We start from the raw sequence: 18,350 nt of genomic DNA on the forward strand, positions 1-18,350 counted from the left end.
CTAGAGTGCAGTGGTGCAAACACGGCTTACTGCAGCCTTGACATCCGGACTCAGGTCATTCTCCCATCTCAGCCTCCCAAGTAGCTGGGACCACAGGTGTGCACCACCATGTCATAATAATGTTTTTTATAATCAGTAACAACCAGGGCTGTGGAGAATATGAGGAAATGAGCACATCCATATGTTGCTAGTGGGAGGTTGAGTATCTATAAACTTTTGAGAACATACTTTAGTAATATTAAATAAAACAAAGTATACAGAGCCCATGATCCTACCATTCCACTCTTAGAAATGTATCCTGTAGAAATAATAGCACCCCAATATGTGATGGCTTGTGGGCAAGAACATTTATTACAGTAATTTATTAGGTGGCAAAAAATTTGGGGAACAGCCTGAATGTCCAACAATAGGGAAATGTTTGAGTAAATGATGGCTCAATCATAAAATGGAAAACTACATAGCCATGACAAGAAGGAGGTAAATGTACTGATATAGAATAATTTTTTTAAGAAGTCAGAGTCTTCCTGTACCACTCAGACTAGAATGCAGTGGCACAATCATAGCTCACTGCAGCCTTGAACTCCTGGGCTCAAGCCATCCTCCCGACTCAGTCTCCCGAATAGCTGGGACTATTGATGGCTTGAGCCATCACACCCAGCTAATTTTTTAATTTTTATTTTTTGTATAAACAGGGTCTTGCTGTATTGCCCAGGCTAGTCTCGAAATCCTGACCTCAAGTGATTCTCTCACCTTGTTGATATGGAATACTTTTTAAGACAGATTGTTAAGTTAAAAGCAGATTACCAACTGGTATGTGTACTATGATGCCATTTTTTGAAAACAAAACAAAAATATATGAAAAAAGATAGATGAAGCAAGTGTCGTAAAATTTTGATAATTATTGGAATTGGGTGATGGGTGTACAAGGATTAATTATACTAGTCTCTACTGTTCTGTATGTTTAAAAATTTTTGCAATAAAAAATGCTTAAAGAATATCAGCACATACAGACAAAGGTGTGGAGCATATATATCAACCTGTCAATGCTGGTTATCTTCAGAGGAGCAGAATGGGAAGGCAGTAAGATGAGACATGCTTAACCTTCTTCATATATACCTCATGCTGTTTGACTTACAATTCCAATAAAGAAAAAAGAACATAGAAAGTTTGTGGGAATCTAATACATATGCATTGATATTCACAGCAAAAACCTGTGGTTTAGGGCAGTGGTTTTCAAAATATTTTTAGCTTGGAATCCTTTCTTCAGATAAAACTGGTTTATCCCAATGTATTCAACAAATAAAAGAGGAGCTATTCTGGTCAAACCTTGGGGTCCAGCACACTGGCACGACCCCCACCTGGCAGTCTCAAAGGCACCTCTAAGGAACACAGTTTGGAAGCCAACATTTGGCCCTAATCAAAGCTTCTGGAGGGAGGAAGTGTGTCTGTTTTGTGCAAACCTCAATCAGCCTGGAATCTCTGGGAGGGTCAAGAATTAGTAACCATAAGCCAACCCAATGTGGAAGAGAAGGATATAATTTTCCGAACCTGAAACACATTCTAATAGCATAGTCTCCATTTGCATAATCACAATTCTCTATGTTAAACTGAACTTCAACATCTAATTACATTTGATGTGGGTACGACTCTGCTAAGGTAATACAGGGGGAAAGTCTAAGATGTCATCCCTAACAAGGGCTAATACTTGGGTAATTCTACCATGAAAAGCCCTCGTTTGTCTCATTTGAGCTGAAAACAATTACAGTCAATAAGAATTTCCTTTTATGGTTCAGCCCTGAATTGTTGAAGCCCAAGTGCCTCTTTCCAACCTCCCGCTCTGCAATGTTCAGAGGTCAAGCACTTTCCCAAAGGGGAGCAAGGATTCAGGCAGCTCCCAGAGCAGCTCCTCATCTCCCTAAAGTGCAAATGGACTCTGCATCAGCTAGGAGACTTTGAGTCTGAGCCTGGCTAGTGAGGACTGAACCCTTCTGCAGAAACGAAAGGAGGAGTGCTATTAAGAAGCAGAATCTTTGCCTGCCATTAGTGTGAGTGTTCACTTAAAGATGCAGACACAGCTGAGCTTTCAAGCAGGGCAGAGTGGCTGGTCCTCTGAGCTTATCACAAGGAGGGCTGAGGCTGGGCGCTCTGCTTGGTCTCTTAGCGAGGCACATTTCTGCCCCATGTGACTCTGCTGTGGTTGGCCTGTGCTAATGTGTGCTTGGACAACGGAGCAGACACCCAAGGCAGTCCCGGGCCTATCCTGCTCCTGGCCTATCCAGTTGCCTAGTGAACAGGCATGAGGGCCAGTGCCTCTCTCATTGTCTCCTCCAGACTGAAAGGACAACTCAAGAGGCTTTTATTGGAACATAGCACAGCAACTGCTGTTGCTGGGTAGTAGAAAAAACAACCTCACAGCTGCCAGTCACCAAAGAAGAGAAGCATTCATGCTGAAGATGTCGTTACCAAAGGCACTAAGTGAAGGAGTCTCAATTAAAATTTCCACTCAAATTTTAAAAAAACATCTTCTGAGTTCTTTCTCTTCCAAGATTTTAACAGAAATAGACGCTGGATTTTACCAATTCCCTTGGTGTCATTTATTAAGACACTAATGAGATTTTTAGTATTCTTCCAGATAATAGTAATTTGGAGCTTTCCAATTATGAGCTACATCAACTGCAAATGGTTATAGGAGTGCCAAGATATTGATCCCTCAGGCTGAAGGCCAAGTTCCTCCAGTGACCATGAGCAGCTTCTTCAGTTAAACCATTTACTTCAGCAGATTATTTTCTAAGTGAGCCATGAAATGAAAATCTTGAGAATCTCTAGGTTAATAGTTTGCTTTTGTGTGGTGTCTGGCTTCAGGGCATGTGGTAAATCCTATCCAGTTAGAAAGATAAATTAATTTTTATGTGTTCTATTCTTTTGCCAACATTTTATTTAGGACGGTTCATCACGTTCTTTTCTGCCATTGATCTGAAATATCTTTTGGTTGTTGTTGAACTCCATTTAGGTTCAAAACCATATATGATTCATACAAGATGTAGAATAGTAGGTATTATCACTCTATTCTATTCTCATTACACTTTACGTAAACATGGCTATTATTTGCCCTATGCCCTGTGGGAGATCTGAATGATGAGGGAAAAAGGGAGGGAGTGAGGGAGGAAAGTGAGAAGGGAAACAGGCAGGGTGAGGTCCCTGAGTTGTACATCAAAAGTACAGTTTGTACATCAGGGGCACTGGCAATCCTGAGTGCTCTTGAGCAAGCCTCACCATGCTATGCAGTAATTCCCAACCTGGGCTCTCTTATAAGCCCTTAAAGGTCTTTGAAGGTAATAATGCTACAGGAAGCAGGGGGCTAAACATTATTCTTTACATTGAAAAATGCGAGTTGAGATCATACTTTGAGTTTCTTTGTCAATATGGTAATCTGGTGTTAAATTCAATTTGGCCTGAGGATGCCTCCATACTTTGAGTCCTTATGTAAGGAACTGCAATTTAACTTAGCACATCAACTAGGTGAAAGCCTGAAGTAGTGTACTTTTCTAACAAATAGCTGAGTCTCAGCCAATCACAGCAGCCAAGCTTCAGTTAATCACAGGCAGCCAACTGATCAGACCATGTTCAAATTAGGCAAATATGGAGCTGTAACCTATCAAGCTCTTTCTATATCTTGCTTCAGTTTTCTGCCCATAAATGCTGCCTGCCCACGTGGTGCAGTGGAGCTCTCTGAACCTCTTCCGGTTCTGAGGGCTGCCCAATTAAATTAAACTCTGTTAAATTTAATTCATTTAAAATTTGTCTTTTAACACTGGTTAGCTCTTAGGCTAATCAGAAAGTCTAACTGGTGTGTCTCTGCCTTTGATTAATAAAAATGGGTCACTAGTTAGTTACTCATTAATACAAGCACTTTGGCAGATAAAATCTTTCCAAATATGAAAATGCGGGACAGTGGCTGCTTGGGGTGGAAGTAAATAATGAAAGGGGACTTGAGCTATAAAAAGCTTGGGACTTTCCAGTGGAAAGAACATCCTCCTAGAAGACAGAGGACCTGGGTTCAATCCCCAGCTCAGCCACTGATTAGGTGCATGACAGAGACAAACTAGTTTCCTTTTCTGAGCCTTAGTTTCCCCCCGTCTGGAATGAGGGAGGTGACCTATAGGTCTAAAGTCCTTTCCAGATATACAGAATACATATGCTTTTGTGACTCTAAGTTCTAAAATTCCACTCCTCCCAGATGCCTCGACAAGCTAAACCCCAAGAACCAGGATAATGATAGCTTTCTCCAACTGTGCTCAGCATAAACAGGAAACCCCTGTCTTTCCCACTCCGTTCCAATGAATGTAATGTTTGTCCTCTCTCTCTGTGTAATTGGCTGTTTAACCATGCATCCATTCCCAAGCATGTTCATCTTTCAGACATGTTTGTCTGTGTTGGTGGTAGTCTCATCTTTATAGGACTAAAGATAAGCTCCAAGCAGTGAGCACCTTGTTTATGAATCCTGCAGCTCCATGAATAATTCTGCTGCCATGGTGGCTAGAAAGAGTTGAGATGATACACAGATGAACTACAGACACCTGGGCCTGGGGCCTCTCTGAGAACAGACTCATGTCAAGTGTGTGTTTTATAGTCACCAGGCACCAGGGTCAGGGCAGTGGGAGAATCAGACAGACCTGAGTCTGTGTCCGCTCCCCCTGTGACTAACTGTGGGCCAGTTACTGAATTTCTCCAAGCCCAAGTTGGCTTGTCTGTAAAACAGGGGTAATAAAAATTGATTCCACAGGACTGCTGAGAAGATGAAATGCCATCGTGAATGTACGCTGCTTTGGTGCAATGCCTGGCATTATGTAGGCTCCTGTAAATAATGTTTATCTCCTTCCTCCCCCAAACAGTTAAAGGATGTGTTACAATGATTCTGCATTGGGAAAAAATATTGCTGTGATTATGTAAGAGAAAGTCTGTATTCTTAGGAAATCCATGCTGAAAAAGAAGTGAAGAGGTACAATGTCACCAACCTACTCTAAAAATAATGATTTAAGGGAAAATGCATAGCTGATGGATAGATAGATAGATAGATAGATAGATAGATAGATAGATAGATAGAGGAAGATACAGAGAAAATGACAAGGCAAATGGGGCAATTAAATATAAAGGAGTAGTGAAGTTAATCCGGACAAAAGTTATATGGGAGTTCCTTATACCTTTTTGGTAACTTTTCTGTAAGTTTGAAATATATTAAAAGTTACCAAAAATAAATTTTAAAAGACATACTGTAGGGGAGAAGGGCAGGTCAAGGTGTTGATGGGCTCTGTCTGCTCAGTGCCCAGGAGCCACACATAAGACAGGTGCACTGAAAACTTTCTAGCAGAGGTCACATCTCTAACAGAGCTAAGTTGCAGGAGTGTGACTAAAGCCCGAATTACCAAACTAAAGGGACAATCATCCTTTTTCAGCCTCAGGGAGGCTTTAGCCTGCCTGCAAGCCAGCACTGACCTTGTGTGCCCCCACATGGAATCAGGGGCCTGGGCTGTGCATTTTCACATGCTGGGGCTGCACCTTTAAAACCAGATGGTGCTCCTGATGGTTCATATGGCAGACCTCTCACCTGACCCTCAACTCTTTTATGGCTGGGGAGAAATGCAAAAGAAGCAGACAGACTTGTATACGAAGATTCTGAGACCTTTCATTGCCTCTTGGTGCAGGTAGAAATAAGCTTCACAGATGAGTTCAAATAAGAGGCCCAGGTTCAAATAACTTAGAGTTGCAGTAAAAATATGGCTTAGGGCAACAGGCCTGCAAGGTGAGAGAGGTCTCTCAAACTGCTTCCTAGAGCTGCAAAGTGTAGATTTGATCTTCAGTAAACGATCTCTGTGCTCCAGCCTGATCTGTCTTAGATGTGACCTAATTTTATCTGGCACAGAGTCTGTGGGCCTCTGCTGGTTTTGTTCTAAACACGCCTAAGAGCAGATATGGCAAATATTTATCTCTCATGATGTTGATTTATAATCTGTTATGCAGACAGCAAGATGTTGATTTTGAACCTATTATGCAGATAGCAAATGGTTGCGAATTTGTAGCTATGGATCTTGGCTTAACTTGGAGGGTAGACACAGTTGCCTTTATTGATACTTTCAAATATTTTATAGAGCATATTAGCTCTGACTTAGAGTGAATTTACTTTTACTGGCAAATCCATAGGACTGCCCACGGATCTTGGACGATTCACCTGTTTAGCAGCTTCAACATCCCTGGAAACTGTGGAGTCACAAAACATTAAAATTGGGAGGTCATCTGGTCCATGCTGTATATGAGGACACTGAAGCCTCAGAGAAGTCAAGGATCTTAATCTGTGGTCAATTAAACAGTGGCAGATTTGTGATTAAAACTCAGGTGTCACTGAAAAAACCTATCAAGCGCAGACTTGATAAATTAAGGTAAATACAAAAGTGAAGTTACAAAATAAGATAGGAACTATTTATGTTCTGATGTGGAAAGATATCTAGAAATCAATTTAAATATGTATTGAAAGCTTATGTTAAGTGAAAAAAACAAATTGTGTAACAGATTATATGACGTTATCTGGTTTGTGCTCCAAAAATTACTTTTACTAACGAAACATGTACATATACACTAGCTAGAGAGATATATACTTATAACAAAAGCATTTAACTTCTGTTTTCTCTGCAAAGTTGACTTTTCTTTTATATTTCTGTTACTGCTAAGATTGTTTACACAATGTTTACACTGCTTTTCCAACAAGAAAAAGTAAGATTTGTAAAAAGAACAAATTCCAAAACAAAACCTACCCAGGTCTCCCGTCTCCTCCTCTTTGCTCTCTTTGAAAAAGCACAAGGTGGCCCCTGCTGGAGGGACAGGAGCAATGACAGAGCTGGAATGGTGGGGGAGGCAGCTGGTAGCATATGCCACATCAATTACTAGTCCTCATGCTCAAAGAAGTCAGGAGTCCAGAGTGCTCTAAGCCATGCATTCAGAGGGCCAGGGCAGACAGATGGATGTTCCAGAAACAGCCACTAATCAGAGGTGCAGCCTGTGACTTACACTCTGGCCTTCCACAGACATTTCTATTTTCCTGAGCCTCCATTTCCTTATTTATACAAGTTCCCCAATGTGCATGGTCTTGGCGAGAAAGAAATAATAAAAACAATGTGTATCATCCCAGGTCAGGGTGGCCCATCTGTGACACTGGCACTAAATAAACTCCAAGGTGGTTGTGAAAACTGCAAGGTGGCTTTACAGGGACAGACACAGACAAAGTGCACCTCGGACAGGCACAAGAAAACTACTAACAGGCTGAGAAAGCCCCGAGGCCCCTTCCAGAAACCTGATTACTCTGTTTATGACGACTCAGGCAGCCAAGGAGAAAGTGCCTGGCCTCAGATGGCAGGAGCTTAAGTGAAAGTGAACACCCATCTCTGGGGACCCTAGAGTGGGATGGGAGGGGCTGGGGACAGACACAAATTACCCCACCAATAGCAAACACAGCATACAACTGTCAGTGCAGTGTCCCATCTCTGTCAAAAATAAACATGCCAACCTGGGCAACATGGCGACACCCTGTCTCTCCAAAAATTAGCTGAGTCTGGTGGCCCATGCCTGTAGTCCCAGTTACTTGGAGGCTAAGGTAGGAGGATCACTTGAGCCCAGGAGGTGGAGGTTGCAGTAAGCCATGATCACGCCACTGCACTCCAGCCTGGGTGACACAGCGAGACCCTGTCTCGATAAATAAATAAATAAATAACAATAAAAAGGAAAAGAAAAGAAAATGAGAAAAAAAGCTCAAACAAAAATAAACAAACAAACAAGGCAACGAAACACTCAGACTCCAACAGAGGTGGGAGAAGTTTAAATGCAGCCAAGTCTGTCCCCAGAAGGGCTTGGTGGCAGTGGCAGATGGTCTTTGTGGTCCTTTTAGATTTTGTGGCAGTTCAGTTATATTCTGAAGGCTCATTTCCAGAGCTCCGTGTCACTTTGGTCTTCTCTTGCTTAAAAACAGGGAGCTTTAGAGGCAGTAACTGCTCTTCGCTCCACAGACATTAGTGATATGATCAGACAGTGGTGGGATCCTGGCTGTTTCTGGTTTTACTCAAAAAAAAGTGTTTCTGAAAAGATGTATGTAAATGGAATCAGACATACAAAGTGCTGGCTCAGGACCAGACCTCACTTGTGGAAGAAAATGGGATCTCTATGGGGGCTGAAAGGGAGATAACCGGGGAATTTCATTCCCCTCAGTATTTCTTTTTTGTTTGCATTTTCACAATAAGCGTAGTTTTGTAAGCAGAAAAACAATAGAAGTGTATATGCAAAAACAACTCACTGGGCACTCATTGGAACCTGGAAAAATATCCTTTGGCAACAGAGTAATCACCCCTTATCTTTGGGGTGATATCTTTGGAGGTCAGTGTTTGTAGGCAGAAAGAAAATCAATAGTTTCTCTGAGGGACTCTCCTGCTACTTAAAGGAGCCTTGCAAAGTATTTTTCAAGAGTGGATTAATCATTTCTCCATTTCTCAGCTTGTCTTCAAATGTCAATGCTCTTGCATTTCAGGTTTTTCTCAAGAGAGGTACACCTGCATTCAATTCCACACGCTGGCAATGGCAAACCAGGGGACCAGCATCTGACAGAAGGATGTGAATGAACACCAAGCCACTGACAATGTAGGGATTGGCTGGGGCAGGCTTTGTCCTTGTCCCTCAGATAGTCTTGGGGAGGCTCATGTGACCAGCAAGATGTCACAGAAGTTATAATGATAAAACCAGACAAATGCTGACTCTCCCCTTCCACAGGGTCTGTAGAAAAAGCCTCCAAACATCTGAGTTCATCTTGGCAGATGCTGTCAGGGTGCAGAAGAATGTGGATACCAGGTATGGCTGGCCTCTTCATCTTGCTCCATGAGTGGCCAAGGCCAGAGAAGTCCCTGTCACCTGCAACGCAGCCTCGGAAACTCCCAAGTGGCTTGTGTGGTGGGGGAGGGGGAGGTGAGAGGGGCTTACTAAACAGAAGGATCACAGCAAGGAAGAGACCCCTCAGATCCTCGCAGAGAAGCTGCAGGGCTTAGTGGTTACGAATGAGGCTTCCAGAGCTAGGCTGCCTAGGTTCAAGTCCCACCACCTCCATTTACCAGCTATGTGGCCACATATAAGGTACTAAGCTTCTCTAGGCCTCAGCTTCCCAACTGTACAATAAGGATAATAATAGTATCCACCTCACGGGGTTGTCTAGAGGATTAAATGAGCTAATACAAAACAAAAATGCTAAGAACATATAGAGTACTATATAAATGTTGGCTATTGTTGTTATTATCATCCTACAACGACTGGGGCTCTCTGTCCCCTCCTAGCTCCCAAAATGTTAGCTCTCTGTCCCTTCCTAACTCCTCGCAGAGAGCTGTCCCCTAGGTCTCTGTCCCCTCCTAGCTCCCAGCAAAATGTTTCTTACGTTGCTTCTCACCAGGCTCAAGCCAGATAAACTCCCCATCTCTAGGCGTTTGGAGGAAGTGGCACTCAGAGCTTCGAGGAATTAATTAGAATCAACACACAAATCATCAGATAGCTTGTGCTTGCCCACTGGTACGTAATTTAAAAGCACATTCATGGGAACCTCAAAACATCTCTAAAGTGGAGCAAGTGTGACCCTGGGTATTACTACACAGATTTGTGTAAGGGGAACACTGATACCAAGACCCAAACAAAATCCTGTGGCCAGCAGACAGAGCCAGCCTTAGACAGGATGGGTTTCCCCCCCAACTCTTCACAGCCAAAATGGGTTAAAAGCGCTCGTTACTCAAGAACAGCCGTGGTTACTTCATATGTACTTGACAGTTCCCAAATCATTGTCCCTGATATTATCTCATTTGATCCTCACAAGGGCAGGACAATACTGGATCTATCCCAAGCCTTGCTCCCACTGTCTGGCGCTGGCCACTGAACCAGAAGCCTGGGCTGCAGAGCTGCATGGGATGTTCTGAGATTCGAGGAATAATCAAAACAATAAATTACACAAGCTGGATGAAAACCCAGTTGTTTACTTTATCTTCCAAAGGCATTATTTTTCCCACTTAAGGAAACAGAGCCTCAGAGAAGTAAAGTGACTTGCCTGGAGACACACAGCAAGTGGCTCCCGAAGTAGGACTTGAACTTAGGTCCCTAGAGCCAAGTCCACAGGAAAGGGTCTCTGGCTCAATGGGCAGCACTGGAGGGTGGGGAAGAGGCCTGGGACAGACTGCAGAATGTCCTGCCTGTGTCTCTCCTTTCCCCACCCACCCCCCTTTACGGAGGGGCTCAGTTGATGCCATCTCTTCCCTGTACCCAGACCCCAGGTTGGAGTCAGTTTACAAGCCCTGGCCCCTGCCCACCTGACACTCAATCCAGCCTCCCTCATTGTGGTCACAGTCCCTCCCCTTCAGTGCCTGGAGTGGGGTCTCAGGGCAGGGTTGTGAGCACAGAGGTGCCTCCATGGCCCACACCCCCATCAGGACACAAGGTCATGTTACCAGGAATCTGACCTCAGAGGACAGGCCTCACTGGATCTAGCCATTGCAGTCTCCTGGGAAAGACCCGAAGCTGCCATTGACCTGGGCATGGCTCTGAGCGAGCAGAGTGCAGAGAGGGAAACCACAAAATTCTCTTTCACCAAAATGTGGGCTTCCAGACAGGGACTCTCTCGAAGCACTTCTCCTATTCAACATCACAAATCAACACACGCAAATAAACAGAAGCCTGGGTTCAGGCAGGCCTCACGTCTCATCACGAACCGCCTCACTTTTCCACTTACTCACTCCCCAGAGCCTGAGAGCTGCACTTCACAGCTTACTGGCCTGATGTTTTGCATGCCAACACGTAGAGGGGACAGCACGTGGAGACATGCTCTTGTTCACTTGTGTTCACTCACAGGAGAAGAGAGAAAGAGGCTGCAGCAACTCACACCACAAAAGCACAGGCACAGGCTAAGGCACACAAACAGGTGCCCTCCAGCAGGGTTCAGACAAATACATTTGTTTTACAGTTTTCCTCCCACTCCCCTTTCTCCTGCCCAGGGGAGAAGAAGAGAAGTCAGATGGGGGTGTAGGGTGGTGGCGCAAAACAACTGAAACCCCAGAGAGAAGAGGAGCTGTCACCATTGGTGAAAAAGGAGAGATGAAGCTTAGGAGCTTTGGAGGACAAAAGTGTATATTGTAGAGACAGCAAAACTAAAAACAAACAAAAACATTATACAGCACAAACCAGTTCCTCAAGGGGCCAACAAATGCTACTGGTGCATAGTCCTTACTTTCACACACTTTCTGGTTCAAGCTTCAAAATTACCCTCTCATAGGAAATAATCCACTTCAATAAAACATCAAATAGTCTTTAAAAAAAAACCATAAAAAGCTCAAACTTTTTTTTCTAAGCCAGCGCTGAATGCTAGAAAGTCCAGGAATGCCTTTAACTTTAAGGATTTATGTCAGCTTCTTAAGTCATATGTTGCAATACTAGATGAACTGGATTAAACAGCTCTTCACTTCTGTCTGGGGTTGTTTTTCTGAAAGACACAAAGCCAGATCAGCACCTCTAGGCCCAGACATAGGAGGTGATACTACAAACGCTTGACAACAACAGTGACAATGGAGAAAATTGTTTGTTTGTTTGTTTGTTTTGAGACGGAGTCCCGCTCTGTCACCTGGGCTGGAGTGCAGTGGCATGATCTCGGCTCACTGCAACCTCTGCCTCCCGGGTTCAAGTGATTCTCTTGCCTCAGCCTCCCAAGTAGCTGGGACTACAGGCACACACCATTCGTGAACCAATCTATGGCCAGAAAGTGTGATGATCTCCTTGGCTGCCTGAGTCACATGCTCACCTCACTTCTGGTCATGTCATCTTGGAAACTAGAGAAGTGTGATTCCCAGAGTGGAAAATTGAAGGGTACCAGGTATAAATGGGTCTAGACCTCAAAAGCAAGCCAACTCTCTATAAAAAAAAGTGTTAACATCCTCCCAGCCTGTGGCATGTCAGGTGCATACTGAGCATGAAGAACACAGTGCTAGGGAAAGCAACAAGCATTTCAGGGTGATTGGCACAAAGAGAGGTATTTGAGGCAGGGCATGGTGGCTCACACCTGCAATCCTAGCACTGTGGCCACCTGTAATTCCAGCACTTCGGGTGACCGAGGCAGGAAGATCACTTGGGGCCAGGAGTTCAAGGCTGCAGTGAGATATGATTGCAACATTGCATTCCAGCTTGGCTGTCTCAAATAAACAAACAAATAAATAAACTAATAATCATTTTCATTAATTTCTGGAGAAAATATTTCTGTACTCACAGTTGTCCCCGCAGAAGCCAAAGGAAATGTGGGGCTTGACTGAGCGAATGACCTTGCTGGAATGGGCACGTATGATGTTCCAAGATTTGAGGCATAATCTAAATGATGAATTACACAAAGTCAATGAAAACCCAGAATGTAACATCAAAAGTCATTATTAGGACATAAGCAGGCATAGAAAACTGAACCTTTCCCCTTCACATATTATTAGTGATTGGCATGACTATACCTCTGGACATGCTGATAATCAGCAAAGCTTTATGTCTCAAGTATCTCAGAGAATACTGATGGGCCCAGATAGCAGGCCCAATGCATTTTAGTGTCTTGGGATCTGTTTGCTTTCTACATGCATAAGAAGGGGACATCAGGGAAGTCCTGGTTATTAAAGACGGGACATAATGTGCCTGTGGGAAGCCCACTTCTGCTTCAAGCTGCTGACCTGTAGGGCCTCGCTCACCTTCATTCCCAGCAGGGTTATAAACAGCTGTGCTGTTGGGAGAAGCACACAATGTTCCCTCTGCCGAACCAAGTATACACCGGATGCCAGCACTGGGGAGGGCGAGAAAGGGAAACCGGCTCCTCAATAAGTTAAACAAAGAATTAGCATGTGACCCAGAAATTCCACTCCTAGGTACAGACCCCCAAATAGTTGAAAACAGGTGTTCAAACAAAAACTGTACCCAAACGTTCCTAGCAGCCCTATTCACAACAGTCAAAAGGTGGAAACAATCCAAATGTCCATCAAAAGATGAATGGATAAACAAAAATGTGATATATACATGTAATAGAATATTGTTCAGCCCTAGAAAGGTGGTGCATATTACAACATGGATGGATGTACCTTGAAAATGTTACGTTAAGTAAAAAAAAAAAAAAAAAAAGCCAGTCACCAAAGGCCACATATCATATGATTCCATTTACAGAAATGTACAGAACAGGCAAATCCATAGAGACAGAAAGCAGATTGGTGGTTGCCAGGGGCTGGCTTAGGGGGAATAGGGAGTGATTACTTAATGGGCATGAGGTTTCCTTTTGGAGTAATGAAAATATCCTGGAACTAGAGAGTGGTAACATTTGCATAATCTTGTGAACGTGCTAAATGCCACTGAATTGTATACTTCAAAGTATTTAAAATAGTAAGTCCTATGTGAAATTGACTACAATGAAAAAAGTGAAAGCCAGAAAAGGGAGGCACACACGCACGCACACACACGCAGTTCCCGCCTCTGCCTGGTGTTTTCTGCCTAGCATTTACCGCCAGGGATGCTGTAATTTTCTTGTTCATTTTGTTTATCATCTCTCTGGCCCCTGTGAAGCATAAGCTCCTTGAGGGCAGGAACTTTGCCTGTTCTGGTCTCTGCTATTGCCCCAGGACTCAAAGCAGCGTGTGACACACAGTAAATGCTCAGTGAATATGTGTTGAGCCTATGCATGAGCCTGTCCTCCTGAACAGTACTTACTTTTCAGAGAAGACCAGGCATTTCTGAGCGTGCAGCTTCCCTTTCACATGCAGCTCCCAGTCCTAGGTCAGAAGGAAAGAAAAGTGATCAAAGTAGAACTGAGTCCATGGGAAGGCAAAGGATGAGCACAGAGACACTGGCCAGGCAGGGAGCACAGAGTGCCCAGAGGCTGGACGACTCCTGCAGACACATCCCCCCACCCTCCTGCTCTCCCTTCCAGGCTGCTCCCGCTGTTCCTGCCTCCCCATCCAGCCTTTGCTCCATCGGCTCCTCATCCACACATCTCATGCCCATCTTGAACAGAAGCCAGGACTCACAAATTGGATTCCCTTTACCCCTCTCAATGGACCCTTGCACCCACCACCTACCTCCCACCTCCCACCCCTTCTCCTTTCCCCCAGGAGACCCCACCTATTTCATATCCAGTTGGGAGAATCTGGCAGGTAGATTCACAGTGACTTACAAAGCCTTAGAAAAGGTTCATGAGAGACAAAATCCTTGAGCACCTCCCCGTGTCAGCTAGTCCCCTCCCAAGACTGGAGGTCAGAGGGCATGTCCTATCTGGGTCACAGGGATGCACTTGGATGATGTGACCCAAACAGAGGTGAATGACATGCTGCAGTGTGACTCATACTCGGCAAGGACATTATTATGCTTTTGGACAGGATGAGAGATGGGAGGCGGGGCAGCCCAGTGTTCAAATGGTGCAGGCTCTGGAAGGGTCAGGCCCACATTTGAATCTCCACTCTGCCACTTTCAAGCTGGGGAGATGGTGGGGGGAAGGGGCTGAGAAAGTCATTTCATCTCTCTGGGCCTCAGTTTTCTCATTTGTAAAATGAAAATCATAATAACATCTACCTCATAAGAGTTACTGCTGGCACACAGAAAGGGTTTAATATATGGTATTTGTTATAATTGTTATTGCTTCAAAATATTTCACTGCATCTGCAATATATTTTTTTGGGGGAAATTATACTATCATATACCTCTGTTTGCAGCAACTCAAAGCATTTCCCAACCACCGGGAAGGTGTCATGAGACTCTATCTCCATGTTGCTGATGGGGAAGCTGAGCTCTCTATAATAATTTGTCTAGGTTCCAAGGGGGACTTAATCTGTTTCCCCTGATCCAAAATTCTGCTTTTTTTCCTTTCTAACTCACTACGATATGGGTACTCAAGGGGCAGTAGCTTCTAGGCATACCACAGGGGAGAAGCCCTCCACAAGAAGGCAGGAAACTTGAGTTTCTGAGCCCCTTCTCTGCAACCCAGGTGGGGTCCTTTGCTCCCCTACTCAGCCTCAGCTTTCTCATCTATAAAAAGTATGTAAGAATTTCTGACTCACCTTCAAGCAAGGGACTGGTCCTGATACATTTCTGAAATTCCTTTGGGTCCTAATACCTATGATTTTTAGTCAAGAATACTGATGGCAAAATTCTGTTACCCCAATGCAACAGTTCCTTGCCCATTGGCAGCATAAGTTGGGTCGTGGGGAAAGGCCTGCCCAGGCTTCTAGCTGTGGCTCCCAGCCTGTCTTGGACAACTCACCTTCACATCAAACACCTTCTTGTCACAGATGCTACAGATATGCGGCAAGTGGAGGGGGGCCACGCCGTGAAAGTCGTTCAGCTCATGAGCCTGCAGGGGCCGCACAGATAGCAAGGCCTGTTCCTCCTTGGCCCTCCGCCCAGCACCGATGAAACCCTGTTTGCTGTTGTTAAGCCGACCCCCGAAGGAAGGAGGTGTCCTGTCTGAGGTTGGTTCCTCGGGGTCGTACAGCTCATAGGGCTGGTTGTGAGGTGGAGGCCACATGGGACCTGCTGCGAGATCAGGCTTGCTTTGGCCCGAGAATCCATGGGGGCTCTCCCATTGGCTGTTTGTGCCCTGCAGCAGTGGCCCGACCTCGCTTTTCAGGCCCGCAGCCTGCTCAGCTGGAAATCCGCCGGCCACATGTGAACCTTGGGAGTTGGGTCCGTAAAAATCTTTGGAAAAGGCAGCTTGACCATCCTGCCCTGTGTGGCTGTAGTGCCCTTCATAGGTCACACTGCCCGAGGTTGAGGCCGAGGCTGGCAGGAAGCCGGGCTGACCATCTGTTTCAGGGCCATATGTCTGGCCAGAGCTGGCTTTGCCATACTCATAGAATCCTGCCGTAGCTGGAGCAGGCCCAGTCTTGCCAATGCCCAAGATGACTGCTGGCTGGCCAGGGGTCTGAGGCATTACCCCAGTGAAAGGATGCATCACCATGGCATTGGGTGGCTGGTTGGGAAGGTTCATGGAGGGTCCGGGGCCTCGTGTCTGGCTGGGGGGTGAAAAGGCAATTGCATTAGAGGGAAACCGGGTACTGGGTATGGCTGCAGCATGTTGGGGAACCCCAGGATGGCCGTGGGGGCCACTGATCACAGACGGATGCCTCAGTTGATTGAAGAGAGGCTGGGACATGGCCACTTTGGAGAGGACTTGGTTCAGGACTGTGGCGGCTGCAGTGTTGTTGGTGACAGCTGTCTGTGCCAGCTTCAGCCGGTGGAGGGTGAGCTGGGCCTGCAGTTGAGCCAGTTGGAGACTGGCAGGTGAAGGAAGCAGAGGGTTCGGGTTACTGACCGAGAACGGGTTCTTGTCCAGGAGCTTGGCAGCACTGCGGGAAGACAGAGGTCTAGATGCACAGCTGGTTTTCAATGAGGGGGGCAAGGGGCTGTTCTTTGTTATCTGTGGTTCCCCCTCCCACATAAACAAGACCTTGCCACACTGGTCCCACATACAAGTGAATCTGCAAAAACCTGTGCTCACACATACACATTAAAAAAAAAACTCCAATGGAAAAATTATATGACAGAATGTTCAATCTCACTAGTAAGTAGAAACATAAACTAAAACCATTCAAAACAAATATTTGCCTAGCAAAATAGCGATTTTTTTAAATGGCACTCTGTGTTGGAGAGAGAGTAGAATAGGCACAATGTCAATGATAATCAACGCATACAGTTTGTTAAAAGATAGTCTAACAAAATGCATCTATTATAGCCATATTATTTGACCCTGGAATTCAATTATATAATCTAAACTGAGAAAATGAGCTCAAATGCAGACAAAATTTGATACCCAAAGATGCTTAATACTATATTATTTAAGAGTCCAAAATTGAAAATTACAAATATCCAACAATAGGGAGATGGGATTTGAACTGAGGAAATTATGATACACCAACATAATAAAATATTAAGTAACCATTACTATTGGTGTTTAAATTTCTACTTTATTATGTATCATTTAGGACATTCAAAAAAGAGTACCCAGCACCAAGCTTAAGACAGACAGCATTCCAATATGATAAATCTCCCTTGGTTACGTGCTCTCCCCACCTCACCCTTCCCCATGATTGCCAATGGTAAACATTATCTTGAATTTGCCAAAGTCTCTGTTACAAAAAACAAAAACAAAACCACTTTAATGACATGGGAAAATCTATATGCTCTAATGTTAAGTGAAAAAGGCAGGCTTAACAATTGCCTACAGAGTGAATCGTGTTTACATTTGTGCCAAACATATTTTCATCCTTGTCCTCATTTCACATCCAAAAGTAACATGAATTGTCTTCCTGTCCGAATATAGGCACAAACAAATTCAGCATCTCCTATACTCTCACAACACAAACCATTTCTGACACTAGATGTGTGGGAGGTTTTCTCCACACACCAAGCAAGCAACCAGTTCTGCAGTAGACACCAGCTGGGTGTCTGCCAATTTAGTTCTGACACTACCTGGGGAAAGCGTCAGATCCCACAGGTTGATGGCTCAGCCCCACAAGACTGTCCCCCCACTTTGGACATCAATCACAAGCCCCAGGTTGTTTTACTCGTGCTTCTGACCAACTGGCTGTAAATCAGAATTAGACTAATTTGCTAGAGAGGCTCCCAGAACTCAGGGAGGTGCTTAGTTTTACCAGTTTATTAGAAAGGATGTATGACAAAGGATGCCAATGAACACCAGAGGGAAGAGGTGCATGGGGCAAAGTGTGTGGGAGGGGTGCAGAGCTCCCACATCCTGTCGGGCACCCCCCCATCCAGGAACCTCCACATGTCCCAGTCCTTTCTGGGTTTTTATGGAGGTTTCATTGCACAGGCATGATTGATTAAATCATTGGCCATTGGTGATCAACTCTACTTTCAGCCCCATTCCCCTTCCCTGAGGTTAGGGGTGGGGCTGAAAGTCCCAACGCTTCCATCCTGCTGTGGTCTTTCCAGTAACCAGATCCCATCCTAAAGATACCTAAGGGGCTGCCAGACATTTGTCAACTCATTAGCATGCAAAAAGATATTTATCCGATTCCAAAGACTTTTGGAGTTGTATGCCAGGAAACCTGATGAAGACCAAATCTCACAATATCACAGTTCCCTTCAACTGAGCTCTCAAACCCAACTAGCGTAAGGAATAACCAAAAAATTACAAGTAAAAAAATCTGAATTTGAGGTAGTGGGCAATAGTAGACTCTCACCGAATCTTACTGCAGAAAGGGTGTCCGTCTGACACGTGTCTTTCATGTGACCTATATTGGTTGGTTATAGTGGTTTCTGGACCACAA

General features: G+C 44.6%; 1 protein-coding gene across 1 annotated transcript in view; it reads right to left on the reverse strand.

Moving 5' to 3' along the window:
* The window catches only part of RBM20 (RNA binding motif protein 20), a 199,522-nt gene that overhangs the window by 42,362 nt on the left and 138,810 nt on the right, over positions 1-18,350 (reverse strand). Inside the window, exons 2-5 of the mRNA XM_003255460.3 lie at positions 15,323-16,406; positions 13,777-13,838; positions 12,774-12,865; positions 12,317-12,414 (exon numbers count right to left, since the gene is read on the reverse strand). Coding sequence (XP_003255508.2) covers positions 12,317-12,414; positions 12,774-12,865; positions 13,777-13,838; positions 15,323-16,406 — 1,336 coding nt within the window. The remainder of the gene's footprint in view (positions 1-12,316; positions 12,415-12,773; positions 12,866-13,776; positions 13,839-15,322; positions 16,407-18,350) is intronic.

The sequence above is a fragment of the Nomascus leucogenys genome, chromosome 3, assembly GCF_006542625.1.
Source record: "Nomascus leucogenys isolate Asia chromosome 3, Asia_NLE_v1, whole genome shotgun sequence".
NCBI classification, from domain to species: Eukaryota; Metazoa; Chordata; class Mammalia; order Primates; family Hylobatidae; genus Nomascus; species Nomascus leucogenys.